Genomic DNA, 23,113 nt, shown 5'->3' with positions numbered 1-23,113 from the left:
CTACTTTTTTCCCCCTAAAAAGGGAAACATTTCAATTAAAGGAAAGTCACCAAAACAAAATCTTTGTGAAACATTCAAGTCTTTTACAATACTCTGAATTCTCTTCCCACTGGGGCTGACGAAAGGGTACTATTGATACCTCTGTGGATCTCGTGTGCGTGTCCATCCTTCTTGAACTTGTAGTAAACGTGGGTGTTCGATGGATGAGTCTGTGAAAGCAAAGTTACCAAGGCCCCTCCCTGTGGGTTTGAAAGTCCCAGGTCGCACAAAAGGGGGCCTGATGTTGCTAAAACCTGCAGAAGACTGCTGTTGCTTTCGCAGGGGACAGAGACAGGGACAGCAGCAGCACCAAGGAGGGAACTTGTCATCAAAGTTGGGTAATTAAGTGACTGCAGATATTCAGCAAGAAAGGAGATTTTCCTGTGTTAAATAAAGAATGGTGGCCAATCAAGAAATAAATAAGCAAGTGAGTCTCCAGATAATTCTGGGGTACAGTGAAGTGTGTGGCCCATTGTACCGTCACACAGGCCCCCTCGGATCCGTTCCCCTCCAGCCACCATCCCAAACGGTGATCTTCCTCTGGGACCTAAAGCCCCACACCTGGCTGTTTGATGGCCTCGAACTCCCTGTGGCAAACATCCCTGTAACACCTACCCGGTGGCCCAAATCATCACATTGTCTTCTAGACAGCAAGAATTCTCCCCAAAGTGGGCAATGAACGAAACACACAGCTCTCCTAATTAGAACACCCTCTCCCTGGCTTCAGGTCCCCCGGCCGTGGTCCCCAGTTGGGGCACAGGATTCTATTCTGCGTGGGAATGTGCAGTCCAGCCTCCGGTAGCATGTCCTTAGGTGCTGAGGTCACCCCTCAACCTCCGTCGGAGGCCTGGTACGCACAAAAGCCTTCTGGAACACTGGAGATCAAAGGGACAGGAAGAGGGCACTCTGGCTCCCGTCTGTAATGACTATCTCTGCCACTCCGATTGGGAAAGATGACCACTCTAAAATTCAGAAAACATCTCAGCCCCATGGTAGTAAAATGCCTGTCTTGTGTCAAGTCCCTTTCATTGCAGACTTCAAAATAGGCCACGCGTATTTTAAGTGCCTTGAGAACTTCCAGTATGAAACACTTCCATGTCATAGACAGGTCAGGCCCACCAGAGCGAACTCTCCAGGTCGGTCTGTGTATGCTGATGCCCTCGATAACACTGGAAATGGACCTCTTTTCATCCGGCAAGTTTTCAGTTGAAATGTAATTGGCCACAGTGGGCTGTGGGCTGTAGCATTTTTCTTCTAATTGCACCTTCTCTGGTTTCTAATTCAACATCCCCCTCAATTCTACCATGCCTATTTCACAGGCGGTGAAGTTAACGCAGAGTGACATGCAACTCGCCTGTGGTGACAAAAGATGGGCCACCAGAACTAGCAGCCCTGCTGCTCCTTCCATCAGGCTCCACCCCCCGGGCCACCTCCTCTCCCATTGCCTCACAAGGCGCTGCCAGCACATGTAAGGGCCGCATGGGCCCATTTCTTCTGGAATGACGTGTGCTCAGGATCCACCCCCAAATGTGCCAAACATTCTCTTTATAGAGACTCAATTTTCCTAACCTGTAAAACGGATACACAATCTCTGACGGTCACATGGCTCCCTTCTTCTGAGATCAAAGCCCTTTGCAAATTCTCCCATTAATTTATATAATCACCCTAGGAAGTAAAGCGAGCACATGGCTTAATTACCCCTATTTCTGAGATGAAATGAAGTCCAGAAAGAAAGAGTAAGGGTATTGCCCAAGGTCCTGTAAGCTGTTGGGGTCAAACCCCAGAGGCCTGAGTCCCTTCCCATCTCTGCTGATTTAATTTCACGAGCACCTTTGCCCCACTGCTCTGCCCATCACTGGGGGAAAGATGAGGGTAGTTTAGTCACAAGGTTGTCCAAGATGCAGAGATTACGCGCCCACACAAGCACGTGGATTATCCCAGCCCCTCCTTGGTCCCTGGCTCCCAGATGGATGGCGCTCACATCCTCGCCCTCGGACATCTCAGGCCAGGCAGGCAAGTGCCGTCATGTGAGATTTATCGCAGCATCACCCACCCCTGGCAGTTCTGGTGCCTTCCTTCCAGAAGTCACGGACACATCACCTGATCCAGAGCCACCCAGTGAGGCTGAAAACAAGCCCTTCTTTGGGTCGGTAATTTGGAAAAGGAGAGAAGAACAGGACAATATTTTGCCTAAGGCCCACAAAGCAAGTGCCCCTGACGTCTGGGCATCTGCCGCCAGCACTGTTCTGCCTCTGGGCCACCCAGTGTGGCAGAAAAGTCCAAACCAGTGCTTCTCAAACTGGCCACAACCACCAAGGCTGTCACAATGCAGACAACTGGGGGGTTCCTGAGAAGTTATGTGGACCCCCTTCCACTTACCAAGGTGCCCAGGAGGATGCTGGGTACTTCTTGGGGGTGTCTGGAGTCTGCTGTTTAGGGGGGGCGGACAGAAGAGCTGAGGTGAGAACAGTAAGCCCCTTGAAGGCAAGGAGCATGTCTTGTTCACCCACACAGACTCTGGCACAGGGATGGCTCACAGGAATGTCTGGTGGAAAATGGACGAGGGAGGGAGGCAAAGAACCAGTCAGTGAGCTGGCAGACGGGCCATGAATACACGGGGATGTGATAACAGGGCTTCTTCCATGTTTCCACACCCCCATTCACTTCTTCACGCCTTCACTGAATGCATGTTTAATGCACGATAACTATGTGCCAAGAACTGTACCCGGCCCCAAATAAAGGTAGGGCGGATAAATGCGGGCAGAGGGTGTCAACAAATATTTACTGAGTTCTGTGTGCCAGACACAGCCTCAACATATAAAAATGGATGCTAAGTCTCCAGGAACTCAGTTTTAAAAAGCAAAAACTTCACAAATCATGGTGAATACAGGTAAGACAGGGCCGTAACAGAGGTGGTGACCAGGGGAGTAAGGATGGGGAGGTGGACAGTTCCGAGGGGGAGGCCTGCTCATGCTAGCACAGGAGTTGGAGGGTGGGGGGCGGTGACAGCAGGGCCCGCACGGGAGCCACTGTGTATGGGTGGCGGGAGACAGGGAGGGGAAGGCTGGCGAGGCAGGCAGGCAGCTACACAGCATTCACAGGTACAGCGAGACAACACCTCATTTGGGGGGCGATATCATCAACTCACAGATCAGACAAGGTGGGAAGGCAGCACATGCGCTAATGTGTGTTCACCCCGCCAAGACGAGAAAATGTATCACTGTCTCGCTAACAACCCGAGAGGGAAAAAAAGCTTTTTTTCTTTTCTTTCTTTCTTTGTTTTTTTGTTTTGTCTCCTCTGCAGCTTTCACCTCCACCAGAGGTTACAAACCCGGAAGCCTTCAAGGGCCCGGGCAGGCACATCAGACACTGAGCCGCTGATCATCAAAGGGAGCTTGTCCTCCAGCCCAGCTCCCGTATCTCCTGCAGGTAGGAAGGCTAGCCCAGCTTGGCCAGGCCTGCCAGGTCTCCAAGGGAGGCTAGAAATCCAGATTGATGTGACATCGCCCCATCTTTAAATTTCAGTAGCCAATTCAAAGTTGTAAAAGACACCGGGTGGGCTGTGGTTTGTAACCTGAAATCAACACCATACCCTCCATGAAAGACACATGCGGGAGAACAGATTCCACAGAAAAGGCTGGGGGGCAGAGGGGTGAGGTGACAAAGACATTTCACAGGAGTCCTGGTGCCCACCTCTGCCACAGAGCACTGAGTGTGGGGGTTGCCAAAGCTGCAGCAGCATCAACCAGAACCAAGAAGGCAGGTTTCCAGGTGCGGCCCCTGGGCATTTGCAATCCACACACTATGGTGACTCCAGCCACTGGTCCCTGCTGCTTGCATCTCTAGGTCTCAACTTGTTTCCACTACTTTATATCTTGATGAAATCGATCTCACATGCCTTAAACATGGGGAACAAGATCTGGTGGAAGATAGTAGGGCCGAAAGGCAACCACACTACACCCCGGTAGGTTTAGGTCAGAGGCAGTGCCTTTTCCCACCACTCCCCAGGGGGGAGGCTGCAGAATGTCACCCGGGAGAGGGGATATCAGGAAGGGCTCCAACTCACAGCAGCCTTCCAGATCTGTTCTTAATAAGCAAAAAAAAAAAAAAATTCAAAAAAGAAAAAAAAGCAACACACTGATGGCTCTTGTTCAATGAGAATCTTTGCCAGGCTGGTTCAGCTCAAAAACAAATAGTTTCAACTGACACCAGATCCTTTGCAAAGATAAACTTAAAAAAAAAAAAAAGTAAAGACAGAGAGCAAAATGCAGCATTTTCTCAGCGCAAGGGGCTCAGATCAGAGTAAGGCGTGCCACTCTTAGCGACAGCCTGCAGTGCCCCTCGGCCCTCGCTTCCGTCTAAATAGTTAATGCCAGCTCTCTCTCAGAGGGTGCAGAGGAGAAAAGCACAGTCTGGGGACAGATGCCCTGGGTTTGCACTTTGGCTCCACAGCTCTTTATCCTGTGAGCTTGATCAAGTCCCCTAACCTCAGTTACCTTATCTGGAAAATGGGCACCATGATGATAACCTCACCCTGGGGGCTGTGTGCCTCGCAGAGCCAACAGCCCTGAGAGGGCTTTCTTTGCAAGCTCCTGAGCATGGAGCAAATAATTATTCTGCCTCTTGGGCGGTAATCTGATGATTAGGGGGGACTCCTGACACTCCTGGGGCTCAATATTGAGTTAAACAAAATGAGTGCTGCTATTATTGAATCATAACAGGGAACTGTGAGTGACTGGGCAGGGAGATTCTGTCTTCCCTGCTCAAGTCACTCCCCTCCTTACCATTAGCAGCCAACACTTCCTTGCCAGCTACTTGGAGCCTGAAATCACACAGCAAGGACAGTCGTAAAGGCCTTCGGTTTCTTGTGAGTTTCCCACATCCACCTGCCACAGCATAACTCATTACCATAGCAACCAGCACAGTTCAACCTGCGCGTGTTATGTGTTATGTGGAACTGGCCCCATCCCACCCCTCCTGTTAAAAAGATCTGCGGTTGCCTTAGAAACCTTCCTCACCCTGCTGCTTAATGAGGAAGTATTTGTTGACTTGATCTAATTTTCTTTTCCCAGAATGATTCCGGCCATGCAAGCAAGTAATCAGACAGTTGCAGTCACCTAACTTCCCACGGGAGTTAATACAAACAAATCAAACCATCATGTGCTTCTCACCTGGCCCAAAACAGCAACCTACCGATCTGCCCCACCATTTGACAAGTTGGCGTGTAAGCCCCAGAAGGGAGACTTTTTTAGTTTTCCTTCTTTCCAAGGAATTTCTGGGGTTGAAGTTGGGGTTGGAGATCCCTCTCCACTCCCAAAGGCAGGGGAAAGAGTTCAGGGCTTTAGAGCCAAATATTCCTGGATTTAAATTCCAGTTTGACCTTTTCCTAGCTATATGACTTTGGGTAAATAATTCAGCCTATCTGATTCTGTTTCTCATTGGTAAAATGGGGCTAATACTACCAACATCATGGGGCTGTTGTAAGGATTTAACGAGAATTAAACAAGATAACCTCTGGAGGTGCTAGAAAAACACCCAGCAGGCGCTAGGTAGTGTTCATCCACACACATTCACACCTTATTGCAGTAAAATGCTGCCTGATAACTTGGCCAGGCCCCCAGCGAGGCACCGAGTGGGTGGGCTCTGAAAGAGCAGGTCCCAGAGGGAAGCAAAGGGTCTGGATTTCTCAACAGGCTGCAAACCAGTCTGAACAAAGGTCTTCAAATATAGGCATGCCCATATATCTATGAGGGGAATGTCCAACCTCTCAGGACAGGCTTTCTGAAGGAAACTGTCATCTTTACATAAATATCTACATAACAACCAAATGCTCCTTGCCTCCACTGAATAACTCCATCTGACCCCTCTTTTCCCAAAAGCAGGCTCCCAAGTAAGAAGACTCAGGAATGATGGGCCCATTTACTCTGCCAAATGTGGGGGGGGGGGGCTCTCATCCCTTTTTTTCCTCCCCAAACTAGATTTCCCTCCCAACCTCCATTTCTATCAGCACCCCAGCTTCTCGCCCTCACTTCCCTCCAGGCCATCTCGGTGCATAGGTCTCCCTCACCTGTGAAGTCCAATCATCAGGTTTTATCTAGTCATTGTTCCGAAGTCTTTTTTTTCACACTTACATGGTATTTTTATTTTCTATATTTTGCACATATTTTTAAACTTGTTTACAGTAAGAATATAGTTTTTTATTATTTTATTGAGGTCACATTGATAACACTGTGTAAATTTCAGGTGTACACCATTATATTTCAACTTCTGTACAGACTACGTTGTGTTCACCACCAAAAGTCTAGTTTCCATCCGTCACCCCAAAATCTTTTCAGTGCGTCCATCCTTGTCCTTATGCAAACTCCAAATGGGTCTTTCCACCTCCAGTGCCTCTTCCTTACAACCATCTGGATTAATTTTTTTTTAAACACTGTTTCCCTGCTCCCTCCACCTTCCCTAAAGCTAGTCATCTCTTCGAAGCCCCACTCCTCCCTCCCTCTCTGTCCCCTTATCTCCCGCAGCCAACTTCGTGCTGTCAGGACATGCAGCCTCCACCCTCTCTTCCCACTTGCCTGCAGTGCCCACTCTTGTTGTTTTCCTAAACTTCTTCAGCTTTTTTTTACAGAACATTTTTGGTTTTTTCCAAATGAAACTGCCCCAAACCCCCAGTGCACAGAATAGATCACAGAGGCCATGCTCTGGGGGAAGGGGCAGAGGAAGAGAGACCTGCTGTCCCAGCTCTGCCCTCCCCCGAGAACTCAAGCAGGCTGGGAGGCACCTTCCCAGACACCATTGCCCTGACCCCTCACCTCCGTTGATCCCAACCCTTCCGCTGCCCCAGCCCCCTCCTCCACCCTCTTTCAGCTGCGACACCTCACCAGCAGGGCCCAGAGGGAGGGAGGGCTCTGCAGGGCAAATGCTACATGGTACCCACAGGGTACACGGAGGGCAGGATGAAGTCTTCGAGAGAGGGAGCCAGGAAAGCGTCACAGAGGAGCTGACATCTGAAGGATGGAGACAGTACAGGAAAGAGTATTCCAGGCAGAGGCAGCGCGAGTAGAGCTAAGGAGTTCTTGAGGGCAGGGGTGGAACCAGGCTTTACCACCTACAGCCCAGTTCCCCGCTTCCTCGCTGTCCCACTGGTAAAGAAGGGACGATGACAGTCACCACAGCTAACTTGAAGAGCGCTTCCTAAGTACAGAGCACTGTTCTAGGCGCTCTGTCTGCAGTAACTCACACGATGCCCACAGAGGCCTTCACCGCTATATAGCCTTGGTTTTCCTCATTTTACAGACGAGAAAACTGAGTGGAAGAGAAGTCTAGTGCCTGCCCACAGTCTCACTGCGGGAAATGGTAGAGCCTGAATTTCACCCGGGGTGTCTGGCTTCGGGGTTGCGCTCTTCAGCAGGGCACCATGCCATCTCTCAGTCAAGTCCATGTCCGTGAAACACAGTGCCCAGCTCTGGGTACAAACTTAATAAATGGACATTACTACTGATATCTTTCAACCAGACACCTAAAGAATAGGGCTTGTTTATGTTCAGAACCCAGCATAACACTGTCCTCAACAAATACTAGTCTGGCAACTACTCTCCTTTACCAGCCCTCAGGATAAAGAAAAAGTCCTTGGCTGTGCGCACAGGGCCCTGGAGCCCCAGGTATCCTAGCGGCACCAGCAACAGCGCCTCCTTCTGACCTCGGCACTGCAGGGGAAGCCCAAGGATAACAGGCTCAGTGTCTGGAAGATAGCCCTGAGCTCTCGGTCACTCTTGCGCAGGCTACTTAATCTTTCCATACCTCGGTTTCTTCTACACAGCAGGGCTTTCACAAGGATGACATGAGTTAGTGCCTGGAAGGTCTAATGCCCGGCTCTCAGGCCGGGCTCAATAAATGGTCATGATTTTCATCACACACTCAGCCCATTCCTACCTCTGCGACTCAAGTACTTCCCACGTGGACACCAAGGAGAGGGAAGGGAGATTCCTCCTGAGACCACAGCAGTCAACAGAGTAACATAACTCTGATGGCTGGATGTAACTCAGATCAATAGCATTCAGCTTCAATCAATATGATGGCCAAGAAACAGGTTATTTAATACATAGCCCATTCTTGAAACTTCCTGACAATAAAGCACAACCCAGCCACTTAGCAAAGCCTCGTCCTTCTCTGGCCCATGGCTCTGCCTTGAAAAGAAAACCATGCTAAGTTACTTCACACCAAACTTCCATTTGTTTCTCCTTTGTCCCAACTGTTCAGATGATGGCAAAGATCTGAATCTGCTGCTGACAGCCCCCACCCTCACCCCACACTTTCTAATCTGCACGGAGCAAGCTGAGCCAGCAGGTTCAGCCATCCCTTTAGGAAGGATCAAGATTATGGTCAAGGCAAAGACACACTCAGGACAAATATCCAGGAGCCTGTATGGGGTCACTCAAGGCGTGTTTATTCAAAGTCCAAAACGATGGGGTTCAGTGTTCTCGCTGATTTTGGGCCATCCTAGGCTGGTATACAGTGGGGTAGCTGTAGACCCTACCCTGACCAGTCATGTCTGACCCTATGAACTTCTGGGTCCAGCAGAGGAAAACAGGTGTGTTGAGGGCAACAGTGTAGCCACAGAAAAAGAGAAACCAGGCCAGAGCCTCCTCATGTCTGCTCTTGACTCAGGCAGGAATCCACGAAAGCCATTACCAATCAGGTAAAAGGTGGCAACACCGTTATCAGCAGCTGCACTGAGCTCTGGACTCATTTTCAGGCTCGTGCAGAATGTCCACTCTGAGTCAGCCTCTCCAGCAGCTGCCCACCTCGTTCTAACCCACATACTCCAGTATCTCTAGAGAACACAGAACTCAGAGGTTCTCACGTCTGTGCTTAAAACTTTCCACAGCTCCCTAGTGTTTTGGTATTACATTCAAAATCTTGTGCTCTTCAGCTTGGCTTTCAAGGCCCTGTATCAGCGGACCCCAAATCTCCCTTCCAGCTAGATCCCCCTCTGCTCCCCCTTGGGCTGCTCACCTTACCCCGATTCTTTCCATTGCACCTTCTAATCCCAGAGCAGAAAACATGCTTCTGATCACTTGGCAAATACTCTGCATCTATATAAAGATCAACACGACAGGGATCCTGCCCTCAAGGAGTCCCCAGCTCTGCTGCTCTGCCTTGGCTCCTGCTGTTCCCTCTGCCTGGAATACTCTTTCCTACACCTTCTCCAGCTTGAGAATGCCTGCCTGTCCTTCAAATGTCAGCTCCTCTGGGAAGCATTCCTTGCTCCTTCTCCCAAAGAATTCATCCTACCCTCCCCTGGTGCTCTGTAAGCACCACCTAGCATTTACTATGTAGAAATCAGCATATTTCTTGGGCAAGGATGTGAGCTCCCCAAGGGCACAGCCCACGTCTCATTCATGTCTGCCTCCCAGCACCTAGGTCAATGCCTAGCACACACAAGGCACTCAGTGAGCGCTCACCGGACAGGGACTTCTGCTCTCAGCCAACATAGAGGACCGGGGCCCAGGTTTATTCTCCTGCCTCAAACAACCAAAAATCCAAATAAATGAAACAACAGTTTTCAGACATGAGACATCAGGTAGTGCAGGAAAGTGATTCCCGAGAGGAGGAAGAAACATGGTGAGCCCTAAAATTGCCCCAACATACTGCCGAGAGGGAGTTTCCAGGCCATGGCACAGGGAGAGGGGCCCAAGCGGAGCCCAACAGTCTCCCCACATTGAGGAGAGGGAGTTGGGAGTCCAGGGAGGCCAAGGTACCCAGAGTTCACAGGGCCAAATACCAGAGAAGAGAGAGCTACACAAAGAAAGAACTCTGGAAATCTGCAGAGGGGCCCCCTCCAGTTTTCAGCTGATGCTGACAGTACTGATCAGGTGTAGAGAAACAATCCTTGGACCTCAAATTGAGCCAAGAATAATTCGTGTCCCCACCAGCCAGGGTGGAAAAACCTCATAATTCATAGGACATCGGTAGAACACGGAAGAGGGTATTGCCTTGGTAGTGGGGAAAATTAACCCTGCTCTAAAGGCTGTTCTGATCCCAGCTAACAAAGCTTAAGGGCAAGTCTTTAAGGGATCAAACTGTTTCCAAGTAACTTAACAGTGTCCCAAAATAATGTCAAGAATATTTATAGAAATACAAAAATATCCAGCACCCAACAGGGTAAAATGCACAACATCTGACATCCAGTCAAAAATTACCAGACATACAAAGAAGCAAGAAAATATGCACCATAATGGGGAAAAAAAATCAATCAATAAAAACAGACTCAGAAATATAAATAATAGAATTAGCAGGCAAAGACATTAAGATGGTTACTACAACCATATTCCATATATTCAACAAGCTAAAGGAAAGACTGAGCATGTTAAGTAGAGGCATGGAAAATATAAAAAAGACCTAAATCAAACTTCTAGAGATGGAAACTACAATACCTGAGATAAAAAGGATAGTGGATGGAAATAATAGCAGATTAGGCCTGCAGAAGAAAAGATCAGTGAACTTGAAAAAATAGCAAAAGAAATTATCCAAAGCAAACCCAAGAGGAAAAAAAACTGGGGGAAAAAATAAATCAAGCATCAGAGAGCTGTGAAACAACTTCAAGCATCCTAATATACATGTAACTGGAGTCCCCAAAGAAGAGAAAGAAAGGAAAATAGAGAAAATATCTGAAGAATTACTGGCTGAAAAATTTCCAAATTTGATGAAAACTATAAACCCAGAGATCCAAAAAACTCAATTAACCCAAGCACAAGAAACATAAATAAAAATACATCAAAGCGCATCATAACTAAATTGTTTGAAACCAGTGATAAAAGAAAAACAGCCAGAAGGAAAAAAGACACATTACAACCAGAAGAACAAAAATAAGAATTATAGCAGATTACTCACATGAAACAATGCAAGCCAGAAGACACTGGAACCACATCTTAACATATTGAAAGAAAAACAGTCAACCTAGAATTCTATAGCCAAGGAAAATACCTTTCAAAAACAAAGGCAAAATAAAGACTTTCTGAGACATCCAAAAGCTGAAAGACTTCATCACCAACAGACCAGCACTACAAGAAATGTTAAAAAAAAAAAAAAAAAAGTCCTCAAGTCAGAAAGAGCATGAAACAAAATGGAAAACTGGACCTACACGGAAGAATGAAGAACACCAAAAATGATAAACATGTAAGTAAATATAAAAGATCTTTTTTCGGGGCCGGCCCAGTGGCGTAAGCGGTTAAGTGTGCGCGCTCCACTGCAGCAGCCCAGGGTTCGCTGGTTCGGATCCCGGGCCACACACCAGTGCACCGCTTGTCAAGCCATGCTGTGGCAGTGTCCCATATAGAGTGGAGGAAGATGGGCATGGATGTCAGCCCAGGGCCGGTCTTCCTCAGCAAAAAGAGGAGGATTGGCAGATGTTGGCTTAGGGCTGATCTTCCTCACAAAAAAAAAAAAAGATCTTTTTTCTTTTTTTTTAAATCTCTTTACAAAATAATTGACTAAAGCAAAAATAATAACAGCGTATTGTGGGATGTATAACATATGTAGAAGCGTAACGTGTGACAACAATAACACAAAGGCCTGGAGGGAGGAAATGAAAGAATACAATTATAAGATTCTTATACCATATGTAAAGTGGTTTAATATCACTTGGTGATAGACTGTGACAAGCTAAAGATACATACTATGAATCTCAAAGCACCCACAAAAATAAAAAAAAATAGTTAGAGCTAATAAATTACCAAAGGAAACAAAATGGGAAAACATTACTCAATTCCAAAGAGATTAGGAAAAAAGCGAAATGGGAAGAAAGAACACGGTACATATTGAAAACAAATAGCAAGATGATAGAGTTAAACCCAACTACCAAACACATAATGCTGTTTCAGTCAACAAACCTCATATATGGCAGTGGTCCCATGCAATTAGTACCATATAGCCTAGGTGTGGAGTAGGCTATACCACCCAGGTTTGTGTAAGTACACTCTATGACGTTCACACAACAACGAAATCACCTAACAACGCATTTTTCAGAATGTATCCCCATCGTTAAGTGATGCACAACTGTATAGTAACAATTATATTACATGTAAATGGTCTAAACATCCCAATTAAAAGGCAGAGATTGTAAGACTGGATTTTACAAAATGCAAAACCCATCTATATGCCACCTACAAGAAACCCACTTTAAATATAAAGACACAAATAGTTTAAAAGGATGTAAAAAGACACACCATGCTAACATGAACTTTTTTAATCCCTATCTATTTTTTTTAATTGTGGTAAAACATACATAAAATTTACCATTTTAACCAACTTTAAGTGTAAAGTTTTGTGACACTAATTATATTGACATTGTTGTACAACCATCACCACCATCCACCTTCAGAACTTTCTCATCATCCCAAACTAAAACTCTGTGCCCCTTAAACATTAATTTCGCATTCCCCCCTCCCACCAGCCCCTGGCAATCATTATTCTTCTTTCTGTCTCTATGAACTTAACTACTCTAGGAAGCTTATATAAGAGGAATCAGGCAATATTTGTCCTTTCGTGGCTGGCTTGTTTCACTTAGCGTTATTTCTTCAAGGTTCACCCCATGTTGTAGCATGTGTCAAAATTTCCTTCCTTTTAAAGCTGAACAATATACTATTGTATGTATGTACCACATTTGTTTATCCATTCATCTGTCAATGGACACTTGGGTTGCTTCCACTTTTTGGCTATTGTGAATAACGCTCCCATGAACATTGGTGTACAAAGATCTGTTTGAGAATTTGCTTATACTTCTTTAGAGCATATACTCAGAATTGGAATTGCTGGATCATATGGTGATTCTATGTTTAATTTTTTGAGGAACTGCCATACTGTTTTCCACAGCAGCTATGCATTCTACATTTCCACCAGGAAAAAATAAGAGTTCCAATTTCTCCACATCCTTGCCAACACTTCTGGTTTTTTCAATAATAGCCATCCTAATGGGTGTAAAGTGGTATCTCCTTGTCACTTTGATTCACATTTCCCTAATGACTAGTGATATTGAACATCTTCATGTGCTTATTGGTCATTTATATATCTTCTTTGGAGAAATGTCTATTCAAGTCCTTTGCCCATTTTAATCAGGCTGTTCGTTTGTTATTGAGTTGTAGGAGTTCTTTATATATTCTGGATATCAATCCACTAACACTAATTTTTTAAAACCTGGATTGGCTATATTAATATGAGATGAAACAGATTTCGGAGCAAAGAATATTACCAAGGATTAAAAGGGTTATTTCATGGTAAAGGAGGTCACTTCATCAAAGGAACATAACACTCCAAAATATTTATGTACTCAATAACAGAGCTTCAAAACACATAAAGCAAAAACTGACAAAACTACAAGGAGAAATGGACAAAACCACAATTACAGTCAGAAGTTTCAATGCCCCCTTTCAATAACTGATAAAACAAGTAGATAGAAAAGCAGTAAGAACATAGAATACTCGAACAGCACTACCAACCAACTTGATTTGACAGACATTTATAGAACACTCCACTCAACAACAGCAGAAAACATTCTTCTCAAGTGCTCACAGAACATTTACCAAGGGAGACCATATCCTGGGCCATAAAACAATTCTCAGTAAATTAAAACAATTCAAACCATACAAAGGACATCCTCTGTTTACAAAGAAATTAAATTAGAAATCAATCTTTACTAGACAAAAAGAGAATAAAGTAATACTATAATGCTGACTTTGCCTCTTTTACAACTTGTAATCCTGCTGAGGAGGGAGCAGATAAATTAGCTGTGGGACTAAAAGTACTTATATGTCTCCAGTGCCAGGCATAACCTGATGTGGGTTATCTGTTTGATGTTCATGCTTGAGTCTCTCCTTCTCTCTCCTCTCTGGCCCATCCTAAGCCCCAGGGGCTCCACTTACCAGCCCCAGCTAAATCACGACAAACCTGTTTGGTATTTGCTCAAGTCTTTCACACAAACTAGTGAAGGGGAGAGAAATGCAGTGGAGGGTGCACCTGCTATGTAAACATGCCTTTAAAGCTTCCAAAACCTCAGAAATTGTTGCCATTACAGAGATCTCTCTGTTATGGGGCAACTAACCAGGCACAGACTGGAACCTTCTGAAAACTCCAGACCCTGAGCAGAAACTAAGTTTCCAAACAACAGAGACCTAATTGGATTAAAACAAGGTCTCCAATAACTTGATTATGTCAGTCTGGAAAAACCCAACTAGTACTGGCCAACAGTGTCCAGAGATGATTCACATGGCTAGTTACTCCGATGCCCTTTTAACGGCAGATTTATGTCAGATTAGCAAATTTCACAGCAATAAGCAAAAAGAAAACAAGAATCCTTAGAAATAATCTCACTTCCAAGCTCAGTAAATCTCCAAACTCCTTAAGGCAGTGCTTCCCAAACTTGCCTTACAATAAGAATCACTCAGTGCCTGTGTTAAAAATACAGATTTCTGGGACCCCTCCAGACAGTCTAAGCAAGAATCTCCAGAGGTGTGGCTCTGTATTTTTAAAAGCATCACAGATGATTCTTAAGGTCCAGCAAGTACATGAGCTTCGAAATGAGACTACTGGTTAAAAATCCCAACTTGGCCACTCACTGGCTACGTGACCCTAGCCAAATTATCTAAAATCTCTACGACTCACTTTTCACCTGTGAAATGGGATCACCACTTACCCTAAGTGTTCTCTGAATTTGGTATGTTCACAAAGCCCCTAGAACAGTGCCAAGAGCACACAGCAGCCAAGCAAGAAGTCAGAGCTATTGCTCCCTAAAAACAGCCACCAGGAGCTGCCCAGATGAAGAAGTCTACAATGAAAATTTTCTACCTAATGGAAATTACAAAGGCATCACGCCAGATTCCCGAGATAATCTAGGAAAAATGCTTTTCTGGTCACTATGACTGCCAAGAACAAAGACTCTCACTTCAGCATCCAGTAGTTCACCCCAAGTCCTCACTCCCACCCAGAACCAACAAGTTCGGGCTTGTGCCCGGTTCAGCTTTGGACAACAGCCAGAGAAAAGTCTTTCCTTCCCGAACCCCTTTGTCACCACCACCTCCAGCTCTAGGGCCGAAGGTCACAGACCTGAGAGTCAGGTGGCAGCATCTTGGGTGCAGCAGTAGGAAATGGAACTCCTGGCTAAGAGGCAAGGAGGTAATGAAGGGGGTGGAAGAGGCCTGAGTCAGCAACAGCAGTACTGGGATACTGCTGAAGCCAAAGGAAGTGAGCCTGTGAAGTTTCCAGAGCTAAAGGTGGACGTTTCTAGGGTGAGTGAGCCCTAGCACTTCGTAGCTGAAAAAGCACTGAGGCATAGGGTCAACTCTGCCAGTAACTCACAACATAGCCCCAGGTAACTCCTTCCCCATCCATAAAGTGGAAAAATAGGCACCTCACCAGCCGTGGGGGGGAAACAAGGAGGAACCACACACATACTGGAGATATATATATATATATATACATACACACACACACCCCAATGCCCTTTGTACCCACTGGGTCCAGTGGTAGGGAATGGTCAGTGATACTGGGCGGTCCAAGTCTGGGTTGAGACAAAAGGATAAGAACAGAGCCAAGGCTGAAAGCCCTATCTTCTCACCGCTCTAGGGAAAGGGCACAGGCCGGGGAGTCAAAGACCCGAGTCCCTGAGACCTTCCTCTGCCACCGGCTCCCGTGTGCCCTCTGGCAAGTCAGCCCCCACTCTTAGCCCTGTTTCCCCATCTGTACAATGGGCAAACGGGCTCCAACATCACTAGAACTGTGACCAGCAGGACACTGAGATCGGGGGTGGAGGATGGAGGGTGGCGGTGTGGGGTGAGGCGCGGCTGGAGGCGAGACTGCTGGGATGCCCCGGCAGCGCCTCTCGCCCTCCTCTCCCGCCCTCCCACCGCCAGGGGCAGGGGCGCCGGCCCTCGGCGGGAGTCACGCGCCCCTCGCGCCCAATCACCGGCCTCCGCCAGGGGGAGGCGGGCAGGCGGGGGCGCGCCGGGAGCCAGCGCCGGCGCCAGCGCCACCCCCATGCCCGTCTCGCCCCTCCCCGGGCCCCGCTCACCTGCCCCGGCCACCTCCACCGCCGCCACCGCCGCCGCGGGTTCAAGCACTGCCGGCGCCCACACTTCCGGGTCCGGAGGCCCGCCCCCTCCCGCCGGATATGACCCCCTTCCAACGTCCGGGCGGGGAGCGACGCCCGCACCAAGCTTGGCGCCCCGCGGGCCTGAGTCACCACGACACCGTCTCCCCACTCCCCGCACACACACTCGCGGCGACCGGGCACCACACTCGCAGGAGAACCCACGATACCCCGCCCGTGCGGTGGACGCCCGGCCCCGCCCCCTAGGCCTCTGGCCCCGCCCCCAGGAGGGACACCGCCCACTGGGCGGAGACCAGGCGGTCGGGCGAGTGCGCCTGCGCGGCATCCCGCCACTTCCTTGGAGGCTGCCCAAGAGGGCCCCGAGAGGACGCGAATGGAATCCCAGCTTCTAGGGGCCGCCCTAGCTGGTTTGAGCTCAGACTGCGGCACCCCCACGCCAGCCAAACACCCACTTCCGTTTGCCCCAGGACTGGAGTGACCGCAGACCTAAGTGTCCCCTGGCAAACAGCAGTGCCTGTCAGTCTAGAACTGACTGGCGGGCTCTCAAAACCACTCTAACTAGTTTCCCCGAAAGTACCCTGTTTCCCAAGGCCCTAGATGACACTTTTGGTTCATTCGGTGTGGGTGGTGCTTTGTAAATTACAGACGGCCTTATGCATCCTCGCTTGCCCAGAATCCTGAGGCTGCTGACAGGTGAAGCAGGGCCCTAGTTCTAGCACTTTCTTCTCTGGGCAGCTTTTAGTGGACAACCGGGCCTGGAGGTGAATCCCGTTCCCTCCTTTGCCTCTCAGCAGCCTCTGTAATTGTAGCTTTGTAAAAGTGGGACCCCAAGAGGAGAGCGTCTTAGACCAAGGAAACCGTGCCGCCCAAAATGCAAAACCTTATTAGATGTTGAATTAAGACCATTGTTGCTAGTGACAGAAACCCTATCAAACCAGCTTCTGCAAAATGGGATTTATTGGGACACCTAACCATAAAGTCTAGAGGCGGTGGTAGCGCCAGGCACAGCGGTATTGAAGGCCTCATCCTCCTTATTTGACTCTGTCCTTTCACTTTTGTGTTAACACTCTTTCCTTTCCGTAGATAGTCTCAAATTTTCTATTTCAAATTTTAGAGAGAATGGATCTGATTGGCTAAGATAATCACCATTGCCCCTATTGGACAGAGCTTACTCTTTCCTGCCACCTCATAGGCTGCCAGGTAGCCTATGGATTAACAACCCTTGGGTCAGGTGATCACCCTTCTCCAATCAGCGGCCAACCCTTAGAGCGCAGAGGGATCAGTGAGGAAGGGAGTCTCAGCCATTGACCTTTCTGAGACACCAGTGACTGATTTGAGGGATGCCATGGTTGGTTTTGCAAACGTTTCACTTTGAACATAATGTCAGAATGGCTCCCATTAACAGCAGCTTCCAGAAAGCTGGGTTAAAATTGTTTCTGACGGGTGGGGAAGGCCAGGGCAAATGACCTGATTTTTGTCATAAGCCCTTTTGTGCTATATAATTTTTAATCCAGTGTTGTACTTTAGGGGTAAAAAAATTAGAAAACACCACTGATGGATTTGCTTGAGCTTACGTTTACCAATTCTTTCACTCACTAGTACCACGTTGGAACGTGCAATGTGGGCATAATGGCTGGAGCTAGAGTAGTCATCTTGAACTGGGAGGTGACCATGGGAATGGAGCCATACCTGGTGGCACAACAAAATAGAAGAAGCCTGAGCCCTGACACCATGGAGCACCAAGACACTGTGGGTGCCCACTTCTGGACTTCCACAGGAGAGGGAAATAAACCACCTTGTGTAAGTCCCTGTTCTTTTAGGTTTTCTGTCATTCACACCCTTTAAGTCTCAGACTCCACTTCTAGAAAGCCCCTCTTCTACCCCCAAGACTGGGTAAGTGTCTCCCTTGTATGTTCTGCAAACACTGCACACTTTTTCCTTTCTTAGCATTTGCTACATTTTTCTGTAATTGACCATATACTCCCCTAGATGATAACTTCTGTAAGGACAGGTAGAGACTATTTTATACATCATTTTACGCAGATGCTAGAAACTCCTAAAACAATGACAATAATAACTCGTGAATGTGACAGACACAATGATTCCACTGGGGGTGTTGAAGGGAAATGACAAACTGCTGCCTACTCTGCACCAACTGGGTCATTGCCAAGTTGTCTTGCGGGGTGAGGCAGGCTGGCCCTTCTGAACTGGGGCAAAGGAGGGCAGGAGAGAAAGTGGCAGGAAATTTGACTCATCTGAGGCAGGTGGCATTGGAAAAAGGTACTCTTCCTGCCTTGTTTCTATTTTCCACCTCTGGCTCTTTTCAGCCTCCCCCGGTCCCTCCAACCCACTCTAGCCCCACCCGCTTTGGTCCTGGTCCTGTCATTTGCAATTATGCCACCACGTACCATGCATCAGTTGTACCCAATTTCATTCATATTCAGAGTGGACCTGATACGTGCAAAGAGAGAGAGAGAGAAAGAGACGGCAGATCCTGACTCTCTTCTCTCGTTCACTCATTCCACCCACATTTGCTGAATCCTGTTCTCCTGGGACCTGTGGACACAAAGATGAGCAGACACCATTCCAGCCTCAGGGAGGTCCCATTCTTGGTTGGGATTTGAGAGGAAAGAGGTGATCTTCCTATTCCAAGACTTCTCAGTCCTTCAGGATCAGGAACAAAAGATACCAAAGTAGAAATGTGCATTGTTTCCTCTCTACCGCCTTGTAAAAAGTGTGTGTTTGTTTGTTTAGCTCCTCAACACTGGATCTTGTTATATGGTTGACTGGATGGAGAAGTGATGGAAACAGAAGTGAGGAAGGCCAGACAGGGAGGTCAGAGTTTGAGGTAACAAAGACAGATGTTTGAGAAGCTGAGATATTGAGAGAGATTTGGGAACTGGGTCGGAGAAGCCGTTTTTAAAGGAAGTTTTGCCACGTGGTCTGTATAATTCCCAATTTGGTCTTCAAGAGATCTTCTGTCAAGACTTTGTCTTTCTTTTTTGTTTCTCTGGAGTTGGAAGTCAGATCCGTCTGGCTGGTTTCTCACTCCTGCTCCTTCCTCCCGGCTCCCAAACCACGCACAACAGTTTAGCTCACACTATCCAGAAAGGTATTGTGCCTCTGAGGCAGGCACTGGTAACTACCTACAAAATTATCCATTCTCTGCTTTTCCTTAAAAACAGAGTATATTTTATGATATAGCAATGTGCCTAGTAGCTAAAAGACTGCATTTCCCAATCTCCCTTGCTGTTAGTTATGACTGGGTGACTTTGTGATATAAGCAGAAGTATTGAGAGAGCTTGGAAGGCTACTTTAAAGGAGCTAACTCAGCTGGAAGGTGAGTCTTTTTGCCTTCCCCACCTTCTTCTTAACTGCTGTCTAGATTTCACATGTGATGGCTGGAACTCCTGCAGTCATTGTGGACCATGAGGTAACCTTGCAAATGGAAACTATTCAAACTCTGGATAGCCTACCTCCAGAATTGTCTTAAGTGGGAGAAAAAAATCAAGTTTTGTCTTGTTCAAGTTATGGTTCTTTTAGGTTTTTTATCATGTGCACCCAAATTTGAACTTGAAACTACTATGTAGTTAATATGGTACAGCTTTATTATTATTATTTTGGTGATTTTGGTCAATGAGTTTATATGTAACAAATTTCTTTCCTTTATTATTTTATTAAATTTATGCATAAACTACACATATACATACTCTTGTATAAACGCAAATTTGTGATTATAAACATGCTTTCTTAAAGTATAGTTTTGGGGTTTTTTTTCTTTTCATTATTTTTGCTTAGTGTCCCCACTAATTAATAGGCTAGTGTATGTCCTCTCATATAATCTCATCCAAATCTGTATCTACTGGCCAAAAGAGGGGCAGAGTGGGGAGGACCAGAGAAGAGTAAAATGTAGGCATGCAGATGAAGGGGGGTGGCCATTGTTGCTTGGCATAAATACCCTGTAGCAGGATCACACATCCCCTCCCCCACTATACACCTGCCCCCCAGGTTTGCCATGACCTTGGAACTTACCTCGGCCACTGGAGTGTGAGCAGAAGTGATGTCGCTTCCAGGTGGAAGCCTTTAAGAACCGGAGTCCAATTTGCCACACATCCCCTTCCCCTGCATCAAGAGGGAGCATCCACCAGCTTTTCCCCCCGAGTGACTGTGATGGGCAGGGCTGCCCCTGCCCACCCGTGTCGAATGCGAGTGAGCAATAAACCTTAGTTGTGTGGGACCACTGAGATTTGGGGGTTGTGTGTCTTCACAATGTAACAGCTTATCTTCATGGAAACAGGAGGTTGTAACAGGGACAGCTAACGGTCTCCTTCTTCCTTTAGTAATCAAACCCCTAGTCTAGGGCCACCCAGCTAAAGAGTACATTTCCTAGCCTCTCTTCCACCTGAAAATGCCCCTGTGACTTCATTATAGCCAATGAAATATGAGTGAAAGAAATATTTATAATCTCTGACTATGCCCTTTAAGGAAAGGGGCATACGCTGCTTCCCCCTCTCTATTTCCTGCTAGCTGGAATGCAGATATAATGACAGGAGCTGGGGCCGGCACATTTGACTAGGAGATGAAGACCACATGTTGAAGATGGCAAAGCAACAAGAAAGAATTTGGGTCCCCATCATCGTGGAGCCACCTGGACTGTTACATGAGAGAGAAATGAAATTGTATTTCATTTAAGCCCCTGTCATTTGGGCTTCAGTTACCGCAGTTAAACCTTGTACCCTGATACAGAGGGCTCTCCTGTGTGTTAGCCTTGTTTTGACAATTGGAGTATGGTGGATAGATAGCGCATCTACTTCCATGGACTTATGAATGAGTCAGGTAAGATCCCTGCCCTTCAGCATATGCAGTGCAGCAGGGGGTTCTGAAAATCAAGCAAGGGTTAAAGCCACATGGCAGGGAAAGCTTCAAGGTGCTCCAGGAAACCTTGGGAGGGGAAGTTAAGCCAGTTGGGGTCTTGGAACCTAAACCGCCAGTTGCCTGAAGAGGGGACCATCTTAGGTCAGAAGCAGCCCTGAGATGAGATTTCATGTACAAGTGATTTACTTCCAAGCTGCTCCCAGAGAAACCAGTGAGAGAGCAGAGGAAGGACAAAGAATGGGGACGAAGCCAGGCTTGGGTGTGACTTCCTGGAAGTCCTCCAGAGGGAAGCCCTGGCCTCTCCCACAGGGAACTCGGGAATATAAATCGTGCCTCAAAAGCGCCCCAACCCAAGACAAGGGGGCGGGGCTTTCACAGCCCTCGGCTAAGGGCTACCTGTGCCCATGGGCCGTTGTATTAGATCCTCCAAGGACAAGTCACAGGTGACACTGGAAGGAAAAGCACACCGAAGACGGGAAAATGCAACCCCAGATAGTGTCGAGGTGTTCCGCCCCTTCTGCTGTCTCCAGCATCGTCTCAGGAAGCCCACCAAGGGGAGGAGCCCCTTCTAGCCTCTAAGTCAGCCACTTGTGAGGAACCGGGGAGGAGCCGCCAGCTGGAGCAGGAGTGCGTTTCCCCACGGCATTTAAACCCCGCCCTGACGCGCGCGCGCGCGCGCACACACACACACACACACACACACACAGACACACACTCGCAAGTTTTTTCAACTTTGAGCCTGTGGTGTCACACGGCAGCTCCCACACTCTCATCCTCAGTGGCCTTGGCGTCTGCGTGAATAAGGCCCCAGGAGGTCAGACAAACCTCCCCAAGCCCCGGACCAGCTGGAGGTCTGATGGCCTCTGGCTGCTCCTGCTCAGGCCTGGAGGCCCACAGAGCAGCCCATCCTCCCCGAGCTGGACAGCCCCCCCCCACTGCCAAGGTCACACAGCTGGTGAGAGACAGACTGAGGACTCGGGCTCGGGCTCCCCCTCCTGAGTCCCAGCCCCTGTGTGTCACTGAATTACTTGGGTCCAGGGCGACCTTTTTGGTCCCTTTTGCCCTCTGGGCCGTGATTTCCCATCTGTAAAGCCAGAGACAGAACCAGATGGTCCCTTGTCATTATGTTACACTGACAGGCAGCTCCCTCTTGACCCCAAATCCTGGACACGCCCCCACATACGGCAGGTGTAACAGCTGTGAATTTGAGTCCATAATACATGATTGATTTTATACAATGCTTATAGCGCTGACCACGAGTCTAAGCACCCTACACACATCAGCTTATTAGGTTCTGTTATTATTCTCCATCTGAAGATGGGGAACATGAGGCACAGAGAGGGTAAGTAACTTGTCCAAGGTCACACAGCTAGTAAATGGCCAAGCTGGGATTTGAACCCAGCTCTGTGTTCTTAAGTGCTATGCTGTGCTCCCTCTTATTTTGTAAACAATGTCACAATACCTTTATTTCTTTAACTCAAGTTTAATCTCTCCCCTCCAGGCCAGAGAGAACTTATATCCCACTCTTCCTCCCCCTCCATAGAATCTTGTGAGATTTACAGACTATTGTGGTATCAGAAAAAAAATAGTGGGGGGGCGGGTCCAGCTGCGGTGGTCACCCTTGTAGCCAGAGCTCCCTCAGCCACAGGGTGACATGCCAGTGCCCGCTGTCTGGGCAGGTCACAGAGAGTGGTGGCCTTCTCAGGGCCTGGATAGGGGCCAGGGCCAGTCCTCAGGGATCCCACCAGCTCCTCTCAAGGCCACATGCTCAGAGTCAGGCCCCAGCACCCACCTACCTACAGTCAGAAGTTCTGCCCCTTCCCGAAGACCTGACGAGAGGAGAACCAGCCTCAGCCATGAGTGGAAGCCACCACCCCTCTTTCCTCCAGAGGGGGTTTCCTCTTTCTTTCCATCCTGGCACTTACTCATCTACCCACCTCCCCACCTGTGGATGCTCTCATTTAACTTGACCTTCCAAACACTGGCTGGGGTGAGAGTTTCCTTCAGTGTAGTTCTAGAACACCACAGAACTGTTAAGTACCACCTCTCATCCCAGCCTAGACTATTACCTTTTCATTCTTTCTCTCCTACAGCTGTGAG

At 47.7% G+C, this 23,113-nt stretch overlaps 1 protein-coding gene across 6 annotated transcripts in view; it reads right to left on the bottom strand.

The window, feature by feature from the left end:
- The window catches only part of VPS37C (VPS37C subunit of ESCRT-I), a 28,371-nt gene extending 12,040 nt beyond the window's left edge, over positions 1-16,331 (bottom strand). Inside the window, exon 1 of one of the 6 annotated variants that reach the window (XM_058526742.1) lies at positions 16,100-16,331. Coding sequence is in view for 1 of the 6 variants with exons in the window: in XM_058526738.1 (XP_058382721.1) it covers positions 4,824-4,826 (3 nt within the window). In the remaining 5 variants the exon portion in view is untranslated. Of the gene's footprint in view, positions 1-139; positions 1,429-4,823; positions 5,992-16,099 lie in introns of those variants that run through there. The other 5 variants (XM_058526744.1, XM_058526740.1, XM_058526739.1 and 2 more) reach the window with 5 other exon arrangements.
- Between the last annotated feature and the right edge of the window lie 6,782 nt (positions 16,332-23,113).

This window comes from Diceros bicornis, chromosome 31 (assembly GCF_020826845.1).
Source record: "Diceros bicornis minor isolate mBicDic1 chromosome 31, mDicBic1.mat.cur, whole genome shotgun sequence".
NCBI classification, from domain to species: Eukaryota; Metazoa; Chordata; class Mammalia; order Perissodactyla; family Rhinocerotidae; genus Diceros; species Diceros bicornis.
This window is presented reverse-complemented; position numbering and strand designations above follow the sequence as displayed.